Source organism: Engraulis encrasicolus, chromosome 9 (assembly GCF_034702125.1).
Source record: "Engraulis encrasicolus isolate BLACKSEA-1 chromosome 9, IST_EnEncr_1.0, whole genome shotgun sequence".
In the NCBI taxonomy this organism is placed as follows: domain Eukaryota; kingdom Metazoa; phylum Chordata; class Actinopteri; order Clupeiformes; family Engraulidae; genus Engraulis; species Engraulis encrasicolus.
The window spans coordinates 55,552,150-55,569,649 of NC_085865.1; the positions used below are offsets into that span (position 1 = coordinate 55,552,150).

General features: G+C 40.2%; 1 protein-coding gene across 1 annotated transcript in view; it reads left to right on the forward strand.

Moving 5' to 3' along the window:
• The window catches only part of LOC134456041 (vasoactive intestinal polypeptide receptor-like), a 169,783-nt gene that overhangs the window by 122,445 nt on the left and 29,838 nt on the right, over positions 1–17,500 (forward strand). The window contains exon 6 of the mRNA XM_063207467.1: positions 3,739–3,877. Within this exon, the coding sequence (XP_063063537.1) occupies positions 3,739–3,877 (139 nt within the window). The remainder of the gene's footprint in view (positions 1–3,738; positions 3,878–17,500) is intronic.

Sequence of the window (17,500 nt, forward strand, 5' to 3'; positions counted from 1 at the left end):
ATTAGAGTGTGTGTTTTTTTCCCTTTCATTCCTTCTTTCAGCGTTTGCACCAACAATGTGTTTACAACTAGAGACACTTTAGAACTGTTGTCTTTGTCTGTATGAAGCAGCAATTCTGTGTGTTCCTCATGTGCATGCCATAGTGAAGAGTCCAAATGTGTGTTTAGCCAGACAGTGTGTGTGTGTGTGCGTGTGCGTGAGTGTAGACGTGTGCATGTGCGTGTGCGTGTGGGTGTGCATGTGTGTGCATGTCTGTGTGCGTGGGTGTGTGTGTTACATAGAATGTGCCCCGTGTCTATTGTTAACCAAGATGATTATCCTGTGTCTTCGCTGGCGTGCCTGTCAGTGTCTAACGCTAGCTATCCTAATAGACTGGCTGTGGCTGTGGGCTACCAGCAGGGACAGATTATGACTCCATGGGTCCCTGGGGCAGAAAACAAGAAAAGGCCCCCTTCCATGGATGTTGCTAGTCTATAAAAAATATTCAGGGTTTCAGGCATTATGTTGTTGGGGTCTCAAGAAAATTTGAAAATAGAGTTGTTTAAAGTTTTCAATATGAAAAAGGAAATACATAAAGGCTTGGCCTTCAGGGCCCCCTTGACTCTTGGGCCCTGGGCTTGGTCCCGGTAGGCACGTGTAGAAATCCATCCTTGGCTGCCAGGGTGTCAAAGGCTAAGTGGACAGTAGTCAGTAGTGGACAGCAACCATGGCTCTCACAACATAATGGGATCCATTTAACCTACACACACACACACACACACACACACACACACACACACACACACACACACACACACACACACACACACACACACACACACACACACACACACACACACACACACACACACACAAACACACACACACACACACACAACACACACACACACACACACACACACACACACACACACACACACACACACACACACACACACAGTCTCGTTCCCCCTCTCTTTCACACAGGCGCGCACACACACACACACACACACACACACACACACACACACACACCACACACACACACACACACACACACACACACACACACACACACACACACACACTGATTTATATTACACACACAGAGATAGCCTTAACGCAGTATAGGCTACTCCATTTCTGCCTTAGCCATCTGAGGCATCTGACCTCAATGACATCACACACACACACACACACGCACGCACACACGCACGCACGCACGCACGCACGCACACACACACACACACACACACACACACACACACACACACACACACACACACACACACACACACACACACACACACACACACACACACACTCACACACACACACACACACACACACACACACACACACACACACACACACGCACCATAACCATAACATACTGCTTACTATTCTCTCAATGGGCATTACAGGCACAGTCTATTCCTAGCTCAAATCTTAGGCTACCTCTCTGGGCGTTCGTTTAATGTGTCATGGCAAGGACTGTTGTCCTCAACTCATTGCCTCTCCACAGGGATGCCTCAAGGGTCAGTGCTGGAGCATCTCCTATTTTCCATGCACACCACCTCACTGGGCCATGTCCGCTCCCACAGCTTCTCAGACCACTGCTATGCTGATGACACACAGCTATTTCTGTCATTTGAGACAGAGGACTGCATTGTCTCTAAGTGCATCTCCACTTGCCACTCCGAATCATCCACACGGATGAAGGAATATCACCTTTAGCTAAACCTCCCTAAAACTGGACTCCTGGTGATCCCAGCTAAAGATTCATGCTGCCACGAAATCAAGCTCAATATAGGCCCACAATATGGGCTCAGCCACTGTCATCCCAAATAAGTTTGCAAGAAACCTGGGTGACATTATTGATGACCATCAATGGTTCTGTGACCACATAGCCTTGGTTGCCCAGTCATGCCACTACAGTAGAAAAGGTCAGACCGTACCTGAGCCAATATGCCACTCAGCTTCTGGTACAGGCCATGGTCATCTCTCACCTTTATTATTGTAACTCCCTTGTGATTGGTCTTCTAGCTTATGCAATAAGATCCTTACAAATGGTCCAGAATGTGGTGACACGTCTGGTGTTCACCCAACCCAAAAGGGCACGTCACGCTACTTTTTGTCAACCTGCGTGTGTTACCAGTGTCCACTTGAATTGCACAAAAGGCCCTGACCCTTGCCTACAAAGCCACAGCAGGTTCTGCTCCGGCTTACTTGAAGGATATGCTAAAACCATATGTTCCTTCTAGAGTGTTGTGTTCCTCCAATATACCAACCGTTTAGCCTTGCCCACTACTCACACAAGGTGATCCCAGTCCAAACGGTTATCTGTCACTGCCCCTTAATGGTGGGATAAGCTACAAAATGCTATAAGAGTAGGGTCATCCCTCTTAACCTTCCAGACGCTAGTGAAGACTCATCTGTTCCGATATGAGCTTCCCTGCATAACATAACTAACTATACTTTATCTCTAATCATGGGTACTAATTTGCACTACACTTAATAGGTCTTCCACTATTTATATTTTCTGCTCTCTATCTGTTCTATTTACTTGGATACTGCTGTACTCTGCACTGACCCACACTCTGTACTTGCTTGAGTGTCCTCCTTGTAAGTCACTTTGGTCAAAAGCATCTTCTAAATGTAATGTAATTTAATCCCTCACAGCTACAAATAAACACAAATAAACCATCCTTCCTAAGCCCTTCAGATCTTCCTCAGTGACATTTCAGTGTGTCTCTCTGCATTGCACAGAACTTGTTACATTACACCAGTACTGAAGGTCTGTCTTAACACTACAGAACTTATCTGGAAGAAGAAAGTAAAGTACAGAATTTATCCTTCAAGAAGCTAGTAAAGACTCTTCTCTTTCGTGACTATACTGCATTGATGCCTGAGCGGGCCCAGACCCGGGTACACTCTTATGTATTTGTTTCGTCTTTCTGTTATGTGTTGTGTGGATGGTCAGGTGGCATTCAATTTCACCTTGGGGATTAATAAACTCTCTCTCTCTCTCTCTCTCTCTGATTACGTCATCGAAGTCACTTTCGATAAAAGCGTCTGCCAAATGTTATGTAATGTCATATCTAAGTGGTATTCCACCAGCACATTTCTCCGTATTGTACAGGACCTGTTTGAGTGGCTCTCTCATTTGTGAAAATCCCTCCAACAGGCAGGCTATAGCTTTTTGGAAATCCTCAAATCCCTGCATGTCACTCAGATGCACTCATCTGAACTCCAAACTGCACAATGCAATTTGATCTCTAATTTGTTCTGTAATTTGTTAAGCAATTTGTTCTGTAATTTGCTCTGTAATTGTTCGTGGATTTGCTCATCAATGAGGAGGTGTGAACGTGATGAGCGTATACGAGAGGCAACTTATTATGCAGTGTGTGTCTCTGTGTGTGTGTGTGTGTGTGTGTGTGTGTGTGTGTGTGTTTGTGTGGTGTGTGTGTGTGTGTGCGTGCGTGCGTGCGTGTGTGTATACAGCGCTGGATATTGCCTGATGAGACAAATCTAAGATGCCTTCTTCTCTATTCATCTTTCTTCCCATTTCTCCTTTTCTCCGGTTCTGTCTTTCTCAAACTTCGCTCTTCTCTTCTTCTATCCTCTCCTCTGCTCTCCTCTCCTCTCCTCTCCTCTCCTCTCCTCTCCTCTCCTCTCCTCTCCTCTCCTCTCCTCTTCTCTTCTCTTCTCACTTTTCTGTCTTCTTCTCCTCTCCTCTTTTTTATCCCACCTCTTCAGGAAGCTGCACTGTACCCGTAATTACATCCACATGCATCTCTTCATGTCCTTCGTCTTCAAGGCCATCTCCGTCTTCATCAAGGACGTGGTGCTCTACGCTCCCGACGATGATGACTGCTCATCCTCATCTAATGGCACAGTAAGTTGCACGCACGCACGCCACACACGCACCAGGACATCATGACGATGACGATGACGATTTCTAGTATTTCTCACAGTGAGAGTGACATTTCAGTTATTTTTCTTCAGTTATGGTTATTCTTAAAGCTTTTTTGTGTTTGTCATTTTTGGAAGACTGTTTTTGTTCCAGGTGTCTTAATTGACTTGGAAAAGGAGAAAGCCATTGTCTGGGAAGACAGACAGCACTTCATGAATATTTAATTCATTTTTTTTTGTCCAAAAAAAGTTTCAAAATCCACTTTACTTTAGTTTTTCAAACGTTTTTTCAGCATTTCCTGAGGATGAAAAAGAACGGACAATACTGAGCTTAGGAATGAGAAACTTGCCATTCACTGATGTAGTCTATTACATTACACATACCTTCTGTTGTTATCCAAACCCACTTACAATGATTTAGGTACATGGTATTGGTTACAGTCCCTGGACTAATGTGGGGTTGATGGGTGATCAGGGTGGGATTTGAACCTGCAACCCTGCAGGGTACAGTCTCTGTATCTGGAGTTAGATGCCTTACGCAATGTCACAGCAGCCAACCATGCACTTCCTACTTTACAGGGTGGGACTCGGACCTGCAACCCTCTGGTGCCTCGACCAGCTCCCTATCCATTAGGCCATTGCTACTTATGATTATCTGTGCTGTCTTTGTCTGTTGTGGTCCGCTCGTGTCGCTCCCTGTTGCCAATAATCAGACTCCAACTGCAAACGTTACATAAAAACACAGTCAAACACACAGCGTGTAATGTAGGAATAATTGTCTGTGGTTTATCTGGCTGTCATTGTTGCGACTAGTGTAGGCGGAAAAAACACGATGTTGCAATGCACACCACTGAGTGACTTAACAGCAGCAGTTTATCTTTTAGTCTTTCAATGCTGTAGATAAGATGTTCAGGCTACAGCAGCTGATGTGCAAAATGCGCCAAAACCAAAACATGATGTTCCATTCACCATCAAACACACACTACAGTACCTCATTCATCATACTCTCATTAAACACACTTTAAGAGAGAGGCCCAGCCTTTTTTGGTGTGTGTGTGTGTGTGTGTGTGTGTGTGTGTGTGTGTGTGTGTGTGTGTGTGTGTGTGTGTGTGTGTGTGTGTGTGTGTGTGTGTGTGTGTGTGTGTGTGTGTGTGTGTGTACGTGTGTGTGTGTGTGTGTGTGTACGTGTGTGTGTACGTGTGTGTGTGTGTGTACGTGTGCGTGTACGTGTACGTGTGCGTGTGCGTGTGTGCGTGCTTGTGTGTGTACATCTCCTGATAAGGTGGTGTCTGTCTTGGAGTAAAACCAGCTGTTTCTCTCCTGGCGATGGGAAACCAAAGACCACCCTGGCGGCATTACATCTCTCTCTCTCTCTCTCTCTCTCTCTCTATATGGGAGAGAAAGGGATTCCTCGTAACCTAAGTCATTTTAGTGACATTATGCCCATTCTCATTCAAAAAATGCAATTTCACTCTAACCCATGGCAACTGCACTCCATGCCCATTCAGATTATTTGATTTTACATGGCAAAAAACACATGGCAGAGAAGTGAGGAGCATTTAGAGAATGCCCAAGTTACGAGGAATCCCTATTGCTTGCAGCCTCGCTGGTAAGAGAGAATACCACACTTTCAGGAGCTTTGGAAAGCTAACGTCAGAATAAAACATTTAACATCTGTTCTCCTTGAATTCTCTCTAAAAATCTAAAAAATTGACAAATTTGGAAGAAAAAGTCGGGTGAGGGTTCATGAGTCCAAGATCGCCTACTGTGTTAGTCTGAGCAAAAAAATATCATGGACAAAACTTGTTTTGCTTTCATCACAGAAGTCCAATTTTTTACATGTATTATTCTAGGGCCATTATGGTTTAGGAAAATGAATTTCATCATTTTTCAGTGGTTAGATTTGGAGATATTAATTTTTCATGTGTTGGTGGTCAGGTTACGGGAATCCTCGTTTTGACTTTTTCAAATTTGCCCTTAAAACTTCTTTTCAATGCAAGTTATGCGAGGAAAAACATTTCATAGACATAGCATGAATATCAAAGATGAGATATATGTGAGACATATGGACATATTATGTCTTTTGCCTGTTGTAATTACAAAAAAGTGTAAATAGGGATTCCTCGTAACTTACTGTTATCAATGCAAAAAGGCATACTTAAAGCAGAGTTTATAGTTTCTTTTTTTAGTAGACAGTTGAAAGATGACCTCACTTTTATTTGTATGTGCATACAATTAGTGATTGTATTTGATATATTAGGTTTCAATAATTATTTTCCTAAAAAATAGGGATTCCTGTAACCTCAGCTAGGGTTTCTATCTATTAAACCAGAACAGTTGGACTAAAAAACATTGCAAAATCATGTTGTGACTGGCAATGATATGATGGATTGGTATGTATAAAGACGATACAGAGACACATTTTTTCTCAATTGACCTTTTCTCATTTGACTTTTCCTAGAGGTTACGAGGAATCCCTATTTGATAGCAAAACAAATGGAGACAAGATGCAAAAATGTTTGGAAGTCAATTTTGTCGAATGAACTTTAAATTATTGTTCGAGCACTAGTTAGCAAGTATGTAATTCGAAGAGAGGATGGATGTTATGGGGCCCTCAGTGTAATTTCTCAAAGAAATTCCATTTCAGTGGTCAACCAGCTTGTGAGGAGGTGACTGTCCCCCTCCTCACTGCTGTACTGGGAACTCTTTAACAAGTAGCGTTTGCTAAGTGCATTCTGCAGCAGGTTTGATGCACTGCATGCACAGGGTGAAGAGATGGAGAGTCTAATTAGTGAAGGAATTAACCTGAACATCTTCAGATGTGGAAAGTAATTTATGCTCTATAGCAAGTACCAAGACTACCTTTTGACATTTGTACGTCGTCCTCAGAGTCAGTATGGCAAACATGGGTAGGTGGTGCTGAAATAAACTTTACAAGTGCGGTAGCGTTATGCTTTGATAAGGATGTACAATAAGTAATTTTCTTATTTTGACTATTTAAACATCACACGTGCTGTCATTTTAAGCGTATGGGGAATGGGCCGGTTCGCACAAATCGGGCCCTCATCACCCCAAAGGCGAATAATGTTGTGTAAATCATACATAATTTTAAAGCTTACTGTGTGAGGATTAACATGCATGCTTTTATAAGGATCTACAAGAAGTATTTTTCTTATTTTGACTATTTAAACATTGCACGTGCTGACATTTTAAGCGTATGCCGAATAACCCGGATTGCAAAGATCAGGCCTCCATCACACCAAAGGCGAAGAAAGTTGTCTAAATCATACATTATTTGAAAGCTTATTGTGTGAGGAGTACAATGCATGCTTTGATAAGGATCTACAAGAAGTCATTTTCTTATTTTGGCTATTTAAACATCACACGTGCTGTCATTTTAAGCGTTTGCCAAATAACTCGGTTTGCAAAGATCAGGCCCCCATCACCACAAAGGCGAAGAAAGTTGTCTAAATCATACATTATTTGAAAGCTTATGGTGTGAGGAGTACAATGCATGCTTTGATAAGGATGTACAAGAAGTAATTTTCTTATTTTGACTATTTAAACATCACACGTGCTGTCATTTTAAGCGCATGCCGAATAACCCGGTTTGCACAGATTAGGCCCGTATCACCCCAAAGGCGAAGAAAGTTGTCTGAATCATACATCATTTGAAAGCTTATTGTGTGAGGAGTAGAATTTATGCTTTGATAAGGATGTACAAGAAGTAATTTTCTTATTTTGACTATTTAAACATCACACCTGCTGTCATTTTAAGTGTTTACGGAATAACCCGGTTTCCACAGATCCGGCCCCCATTGCCCCAAAGGCGAATGATGTTGTGTAAATCATATGTCATTTTAAAGCGTATGGTGTGAGGATTAAAATGCATGCTTTGATAAGGATGTACAAGAAGTCATTTTCTTATTTTGGCTATTTAAACATCACACGTGCTGTCATTTTAAGCGCATGCCGAATAACCGGTTTGCACAGATTAGGCCCGTATCACCCCAAAGGCGAAGAAAGTTGTCTAAATCATACATTATTTGAAAGCTTATGGTGTGAGGAGTACAATGCATGCTTTGATAAGGATGTACAAGAAGTAATTTTCTTATTTTGGCTATTTAACCCTTGTGTTGTGTTCGTAAGCTGCATACACCTGTGGTGTTCGGGTCATTTTTGACCCGTGATAACAAAACTCAGCCATAAAATACCCAAAAACACTAGTTATCATCAAATATCGTTTTTCATCTCATGGCTAACTTGGTATGTATTCATATCCATGGAAATATTACTTTATGTATTCATCTTTTTGACTTTACAGGTCTTTTATCTTACATTACCGGTATGCAAATCGTTTTGATGACCAAAAATATCAAAATCTGCATTAATTCACTATTAATACCTCCTAAAGTGATACAATTAGTGATTATGTTGTCCATGTATTACAGCTGATATGAGAGTACAACAACCCCCAAATTTATGTTATTGGTTTTTCTCTAATATTGAAAAATATCATCAATAGTGGCATTTGTGGTGTTGAGGTCCAAACCAACCCAAAGAGATTTATAGCAGGATAAAGACCAAATGTCAACTAAATTAGTTTTTCAGTGCATAAAATCAATGTTTAAATATGTTGACTTGGTGTTTTTCAATATTTATATGATTTAATGTGGTAAATGTACAAAATAACAATTCTGTCCGAGTCAGAGCTATTCCACCAATCTGATGCAAAGATATTGGAAATGAACACATCAATTAACGTGAAAAAAGTCACACTATTCATCTGAATCCCCTATGCCATGAACATGGACCATTATGTCATTGCCACATCAACTTTATGGAAAGTATAAGACCAGTTCTACATGTTTGGGTGCCATTATGAGTTTTTGATACGTTTTTTGGAAAAAATAATGTGCAAAAATGTATTTTGCAAACAAATGTGCAAAAAATCTCATTTTATAATGCAGAAATGGATTCCCTGACCATGAAAACATATGAGTAGACACCAGAAATACATCTGTACTCCTTTCACAACAGGAGATATGACGTATTGTAGTGTATGGGACTGTCCGGCGGCCATATTGGATTTGGAATATGAAAAAGCTGGCAAAAAAAAATTCAGGCAAGAAATATATTTTCCTCACCATAAATCACCAAACTAAACACAAGGGGCAACCAACAGCTTTTCAGAAATGCATACAACAGCCAAAAATCTATGCCGGGTCAATTTTGACCCTGAACACCACAGATGTAACTTTTTTTTTTTTGGACCTTTAAAATTTACTAAAATGATAAAACATATTTTTTTTGTGTTGCAATGATTGTGACTGAGGATTAGATGAAGCCTTATTCCAAGACAATAAAGGAAAGTGTGTTTTTTTCACACTAAAACTTGAAAACGGGTCAAAAATGACCCGAACACAACATAAGGGTTAAACATCACACCTGCTGTCATTTTAAGTGTTTGCCGAATAACCCGGTTTCCACAGATCCGGCCCCCATTGCCCCAAAGGCGAATGAAGTTGTATAAATCATATATCATTTTAAAGCTTATGGTGTGAGGATTAAAATGCATGCTTTGATAAGGATCTACAAGAAGTCATTTTCTTATTTTGGCTATTTAAACATCACACGTGCTGTCATTTTAAGCGTTTGCCAAATAACTCGGTTTGCACAGATTAGGCCCGTATCACCCCAAAGGCGAAGAAAGTTGTCTGAATCATACATCATTTGAAAGCTTATTGTGTGAGGAGTAGAATTCATGCTTTGATAAGGATGTACAAGAAGTAATTTTCTTATTTTGACTATTTAAACATCACACGTGCTGTCATTTTAAGTGTTTACGGAATAACCCGGTTTCCACAGATCCGGCCCCCATTGCCCCAAAGGCGAATGATGTTGTGTAAATCATATGTCATTTTAAAGCGTATGGTGTGAGGATTAAAATGCATGCTTTGATAAGGATGTACAAGAAGTAATTTTCTTATTTTGACTATTTAAACATCACACGTGCTGTCATTTTAAGCGTATGGGGAATGGCCCGGTTCACACAAATCGGGCCCCCATTGCCCCAAAGGCGAATGAAGTTGTGTAAATCATATATCATTTGAAAGCTTATGGTGTGAGGATTAAAATGCATGCTTTGATAAGGATGTACAAGAAGTCATTTTCTTATTTTGGCTATTTAAACATCACACGTGCTGTCATTTTAAGCGTTTGCCAAATAACTCGGTTTGCAAAGATCAGGCCCCCATCACCCCAAAGGCGAAGAAAGTTGTCTAAATCATACATTATTTGAAAGCTGATGGTGTGAGGAGTACAATGCATGCTTTGATGAGGATGTACAAGAAGTAATTTTCTTATTTTGACTATTTAAACATCACACATGCTGTCATTTTAAGCGTATAAGCTATGGGGAATGGGCCGGTTCGCACAAATCGGGCCCTCATCACCCCAAAGGCGAAGAAAGTTGTCTAAATCATACATTATTTGAAAGCTTATGGTGTGAGGAGTACAATGCATGCTTTGATAAGGATGTACAAGAAGTAATTTTCTTATTTTGACTATTTAAACATCACACGTGCTGTCATTTTAAGCGTATGCCGAGTAACCCGGTTTGCACAGATAAGGCCCCCATAACCCCAATCATTGACAATTAAAATGCATGCTTTGATGAGGATGTACAAGAAGTAATTTTCTTATTTTGACTATTTAAACATCACACGTGCTGTCATTTTAAGCGTATGGGAAATGGGCCGGTTCGCACAAATCGGGCCCTCATTACCCCAAAGACGAATGATGTTGCGTAAATCATATATCATTTTAAAGCTTATATAGTGAGGATTAAAATGCATGTTTTGATTAGAATATACAAGAAGCCATTTTCTTATTTTGGCTATTTAAACCTCACACGTGCTGTCATTGTATGCATATGGGGAATGGCCCGGTTCGCACAAATCGGGCCCTCATCACCCCAAAGGCGAAGAATTTTGTCCAAATCATACATCATTTGAAAGCTTATGGTGTGAGGATTACAATGCATACTTTGATAAGCTATTTTAGCTATTTAAACAGATTAAGTTTATTTGCTCTCATTTTAAGCGTAGGGCGAAGGGCCTGCATAGTTAGTTTTCATCTAAACATGCTCACTTTTAAAGGTATGGACCAAGTCACATATGGGCACCTATGGTTTCTAAATCATAAATCATGTTAAAACCAGTGTTTTCACAATCAAAATGTATTCCATGCCTACATCATGACATAACATGTTACATGTTGTTATAATTTTCTATTTAGTCCTCAGTGAGGACTAAAGTAGGCCCAGTTTAATAGGGTCTATATCTACAAGAAATTCAGCTTTGGTATTCAATTCTGTAGGCCTAAGTATTAAGGCTGTAATTAAAATATTCAGTAAAGTAGGCCCTTGTTAAAAATAGCCGTAAATTATTGTGACTGCTGCCAAAAACAAGAAAGACACTTAGGGCCATCTTTGGCATTATATTTAAGCTGCAGAAATGCATTTGACAGTCAGGCAAGTAGCATTCTGTTTTTTTCTTCGAAACTGCCGTGGTAGGCTAAGCTTTATCGACTGTTTCATACTGGCTGGCACCCCCATAAAATGTAACACACACATTTGCCATTATCGAGAGGTATATGCTTAGTATTCAGAAGAGTTACGAGTTTGACGTTCAGATATATGTATTATGCATACATATTACGAGTTTGGCGTTCCGCACGCTGTCGTGATATTAATATTTATTAATGTTCGTAGAAACCGCTGTTGGTCTGCGTCTGTCTCGGAGCTTTTGTTTTGAAGAAAATGCTAACATTTGGCCGGTTTCGCTAGCACCTTTCCATGTCCGGTTTGAACGTTCTAATTTCGCTAGGTTCACACAGCTGGTTTATTGTTGTTGTGTAGTAAAATAAGGTCCCCTGCAATAAGATATTCCCCCCAAAATTCTCCCTTTAATTATTAGATGGTGTGGGCAAGCGATGCACATTATTTGTTCATTCGTTAATTGTTAGTTGATTAACCTCATTGATTGATTTACAGGGTTCGTACGGTCATGAAAAACCTGGAAAAGTTATGGAATTTAAAAGTTCAAATTTCCAGGCCTGGAAAAGTTATGGAAAACGTGTTTTTGGTCAAAAGTTTTGGAAAAGTCATGGAAATCTTTCATCAATTATCTTTATGAAGTTAATGCCACGGCGTAATAAAATGTAAATGTCCGAGTTCTCGTGGAAATGTTGTCTAGTGCAGGCTGCGTCTGCCTAACCATGTGTTGCCAAATTGAGTGGGTTTCAAATAACGCATGTTGTAATGGCTCCAGGCGGGTTTCAAGCGTTTTTGGCGCTAGAAATCAGTCACACCTGGCAACCCGCCTCGTAACGCGCGAGCTAGATGTAGTGTGTGCGTGGTGGTGAGAGGTGATAATAGCTCTAATCCTAGAAAAGAAATGTGGTTCTGTACGATATTACAGCATGTCGCGAAGTGTTACTTCAACAATGCGCGGCTTAACTTTCTGAAAAGATGATCAACAATGGCTGGAGAGGACGAAAGTTTTGATGTGTCCGTCCGATATGGGCGAAGCAGCGGCACTTGTTAGCCACCTGAAGGGCAAGATACAGCAGGCGGTTACCTCCTCAACTACTAACAGGTTAGCAGTTATACGCGTTGTAAAATATTTAGCGGTTCCACTGAAACGTAGCTAATGCCAAAAGGAATACAATCCTAGTTTGGTCTTGGTTTAATTTGCCAGATAGGGCACCAAGCGAACCTTTATGCTTTCGGTAAGCCCCGAGATTTTGATAAGCAATGCACCTGCTGCCTGCGAGTGAACTTGTCCAGTGTGCTGAAAGATTACATGAAATCCGTACAGTAGTCTATGTGCAGCTGACCGCGAGCCAAACGACTACCAATGTCGGCATGACGCGCCTGTTTTGAAATACGGTATAAACGGCAGCGTGACTAGAGTTTGAAAAAGTCATCTGTGGCTTTGTTTTCAAATCGGTCAGATCGTTGCAACACAAAATGAAACTCACCCTAGCATCTCATTGAGTGGGCGTCAGACTAGAACTATGCCACGAACAGTGCAGTCTCTTTTTTTTGCTCCAGCAAATGACAACATTATCATTCTTACTTTGGACTGTTGTGCTTAGGCAGGTGTAGTAGGCAGGCCTATGATTTCTTACTTGGGCAGGATGAGCATTTGTCCATCTCCATAGAGAGCATGTTGATACAAATGTGTCTTCATGATGATTTCACGACCTAATTTGCTATAGGCTGGCCTAGGCCTATTCATTTTCATTTCTGACTGTATATTAGACAAGCGAATTATATAACATTGGTGAATTATAGCAGAATTAATGTAATACAACATGAAGTATAATGGTTGCTTATAGCTTGTAGTAAAAGATAACCTATAGTATGACTATGTTTATTGTTTACATATTTGTATGTAATATATAATATAATATGCCATAGTCTATAGTATAAATATATACAGTAATTACATATTTATAATATAGGCTACGTAATATAGCCTGTAATATAGCCTAATACGCCCCCACCCCCCGCGCGCGATTGGTCATTGGTTTTTCGGTCCTGGAAATTCAGAAAAAGGTTTTGGAAAAGTCATGGAAAAGTCATGGAAAAAAATTGGTGAAAAAGTGTATGAACCCTGGATTTAAGATTAATTAATTCAAGTTCAATACAGTACCAAGAATACCAATAATACATTTTATTACTTTACATTACATTTAGTTGATGCTGTTGTCCAAAGCAACTTACAGATACAGTATTTACATTGGTTACTGTCCCTGGAGCAGAAGGGGGGAGGGGATCTCTTCTGTAAAATCCTCCTTAATCTGGGACTGATATACTGTATACACTCACCGTCCACTTTACGTAATAGCAACACCTTTACAACTGTTCATTGAGGCAAATTTCTGATCAGCCAATCACATGGTGGCAACTCAATGTATTATGCATGTGGACATGGTCAAGATGATCTGATGCACTTCAAACCCAGCATAATAATGGGGAAGAAAGGTTATTTACATGACTTGCGTGCCATTCAAATATTTTGAGATCATACTTTTACAAGCTATATAAAATGTATTTTGCGATACAATGCAATGAAATGCCCAATACAAAAATGTCATTTACATTTCCTAATTTACAGCCATGGTTAACAAGATCCAGAGCTTGGCAAAGGCCTAGGCCTCTCCAGTTAGCTGCCAACTGTGTACAAAGCGGATTCCAAAAAAGTTGGGACACTTTGTATTTTGTGAATAAAATCAAAATTGTGGCATTTTCAAAACATTCAATATGTTAATAAGGTAGAACATCATATACAGACAACATATCAGTTGTTAAAGTCAAACAGAATTATTGTTTTGAGGTAATTATGTGGTCATTTAAAATTTCACCCTTGCAACAAATCCCAAAAAAGTTGGGACAGGGCCAATAAAATGCTTTTTATATTGGATAAGACTAAACACAACGCAAGGGATGAGACTGAACAGTTAAATACTTTGACTGATGGCATAATTGTATTAAAAAATTAAATCTTTTGATGTGCGAGACATGATTTCAGCAGCTCAACTGATAGGTGTGTTCTTCAACTTGTTTACCTTTTTGTTATGCTTAATATGTGGCATATCCTGACTGCAGGAAAACAATTTTGTGACCTGTTTACTCTTATGATGGAACCACACTGTTGGAACATAGAAGAGATTGACATTTGCCACCGTTATGGGGCAATATCTAAAGGCGGTGCTCCAAAATATAATGCCTTGGTAGCTATGCATGCTGTTTAAAGTCTGTATTTATCATTCAACATTCATTTTAATGCTCTACATGAGCAAGAAGACCATAACCAAGGCATCTCTGCCCCCATTTACCATCATATATGCTCTCTTTAAGACTGAAAACTAAATCAAGCTGAAGTATTCACTTTCTATATAACCTGGAGGGTGCATGACTCCTAGATTTTAAAAAAGGATTAAATATTTTCCATTCTGTAATCAGAGGACAGTTTCACATGTCTCCTAGGTCCATCTAGAATGAGCTTTCCGCATGCAACACTGTTTAATGTCTGCATAATGTGCATTAATCAAGTGTTGTGTTTATGGTCATTTTTTCGAGAGCTGTCATTGTTGGAGTGTCATAGTTTGCTTATTGACGATGAGTATGTCATGATCTCATAACTCATGCAATGATTACACAGAACTCTATATTACGGAAATAGGCCTTATATGCCTGCAATTTTGATAATTAAATTTTTCTGTGTAATAGATAAGTAATTAGCCCCTCAAAATCTTCGCTTCTGTCTATCACAGTCTCTCTGTGATGGTATTTTATTTGTGCATTCATGTTGGCAGTCAATATAGTTCCTTTTAAAATATTCTTCCTTGTGTTATTTTTAGAATTGTCCAACTATTACAACATGTGTTGGCCCTGTCCCAACTTTTTTGAGATTTGTTGCATGGGTAACATAATTACCTCAAAACAATAATTCTGCTTGACTTTAACAACTGATATGTTACATAATGCTCTACCTTATTAACATATTGGATGTTTTGAAAATGACAGCATTTTTATTTTATTCACAACATACAAAGTGTCCCAACTTTTTCGGAATCCGCTTTGTATTCTCTGTGGTCAAACTGGGAAACGACCACATGATCACCTTAGATGTTCCCAACCATAATTTCCTTGTCCTCCCTGATAACCTTTTTATGTGCTTCTCCATTGAATGGACATAGCGTCTGTTGGCATCTCATCTTCACCCCCTTTTTGCTGCGCTCCTCCTGTCCATAAATATGAGCATAGATTGTCCTGGATGTTTGGGGTAGTCAGGCTCTCAGAAACTTTAATACCTGTACATGACTGATTACATGTTGCTGTCTTTTCAAATCAATCAGTTACGTGACAATATTACTACATGGCATTTGTAATGTAAGGCTTTACACTTTTGTAAATCAAGCTCATAAGTCATGACTCTTTCACCTTCCATCAACAGCATACAGACTAAAAAGTAGCAATGAAGGTCTCAGTACGATTCAGTTCCAAGGGGTCTGGGTACACTTTGAAGCGTTCACATATGCACAGCAAATGCTGAGTCACAGGTCTGAGTTCACTTAAAGGGTTGAAAGGGACCAGGTGTGAAAACCCTATAAGTTTATACTGTCCATGTCTATACCTAAAGTATGGTTAAGTTGGCTATGTTTGCGTGGGAAAGTAAGAAATGTAATTTTAATTCTTTGTGTGACCAGTGCATGTAAAGAAATTGTCAATAAAGCCGACTTAACTTGACAGTGTTGACCTCAGCAACTCACTTTTGGAAGAATGATCATTAGTGGCTGACTAAATACTTTTTTACCCCACTATACATAATAATAATAGCAACACCAGAAACAACTATATCCCTGGGCATAGGTTACGGGAATCCCTACTAGTAGTTACGGAATCCCTACTAGTTACGGGAATCCCTAAAAAGATACGGGAATCCCTATTTCAGGTTACGGGAATCCCTATCAATCTCTAAAAAGATACAAGGAATCCCTAATAGGGATTCTCCGTAACCTGTAGGTTACGAGGAATCCCTACTTCAGGTTACCGGGAATGTCTCTCCCATATCTCTCTCTCTCTCTCTCTCTCTCTCTCTCTCTCTCTCTCTCTCTCTCTCTCTCCTCTCTCTCTCTCTCTCTCTCTCTCTCTCTCTCTCTCTCTCTCTCTCTCTCTCTCTCTCTCAGACAGGCAGCAGTAAACCCTAGGCAACACCTTGGCTATGTATAATCACTGAGAGTTGCTATTGTCTATTCGTCTGGTTGTGTATACTACCTGGTCAAAGCTATTGTCTGGGTTCTATCAGTCTGTATCTAAACTGTAGATAGAGAGGGAATGCATTGGCACAACATTTACACGGACTAACCTCCTGGACCATCCCCTTCTCAGTTGTGTTGCTGCCCAACATTCTAATACTGTTCACACACATAGTACATAATGTACAGTGCAGAAGCGAGGCTTGTGGAATCTGTCAGCTGGAGATGTGGATCTAAGAGCTGGTGCAGGAATGTAAGAGGACTCATTGGTGAAGCATGAGGGAACATCCTCCACAGCAATGCATGCCATTAACAGAACTGTAGCCTGTTTGCGCAGAGGGGCCCATCGTTGGGCCCGTTCACTCATTTCTGAAAAGACTCAACCACATCATAGCAACATTGCTATGTGAGCCTTCAGTAACATTAAGACTTGAGCATTCCAGTTTTGGTGGCAGTAATTCTAAAACATAGGCTCTGCACAAAGTGTTTAAAATGTCTTTAAATAACTTGAAATCATTTTAAATAACTTAATATGAATGTTTGGTTCTGCGGTACACAGACAGCCAGTGTAGTTGTGTAGCGTGGGCATCTCCTGGAGCAATGTGCAGGGCAATACTGCCATGTGTGACAGTATATGGAGCAATGGGCCTTACTCGTCAGCACTCATGCCATGGGGTATGATCATCTCTTTCTCGTGGGCACTTCTGCCATAGGTGACAGTACACAGAGCAATGGCCCTTGCTCTTCAGTACTGGTGTCATAGATTGTTTACAGT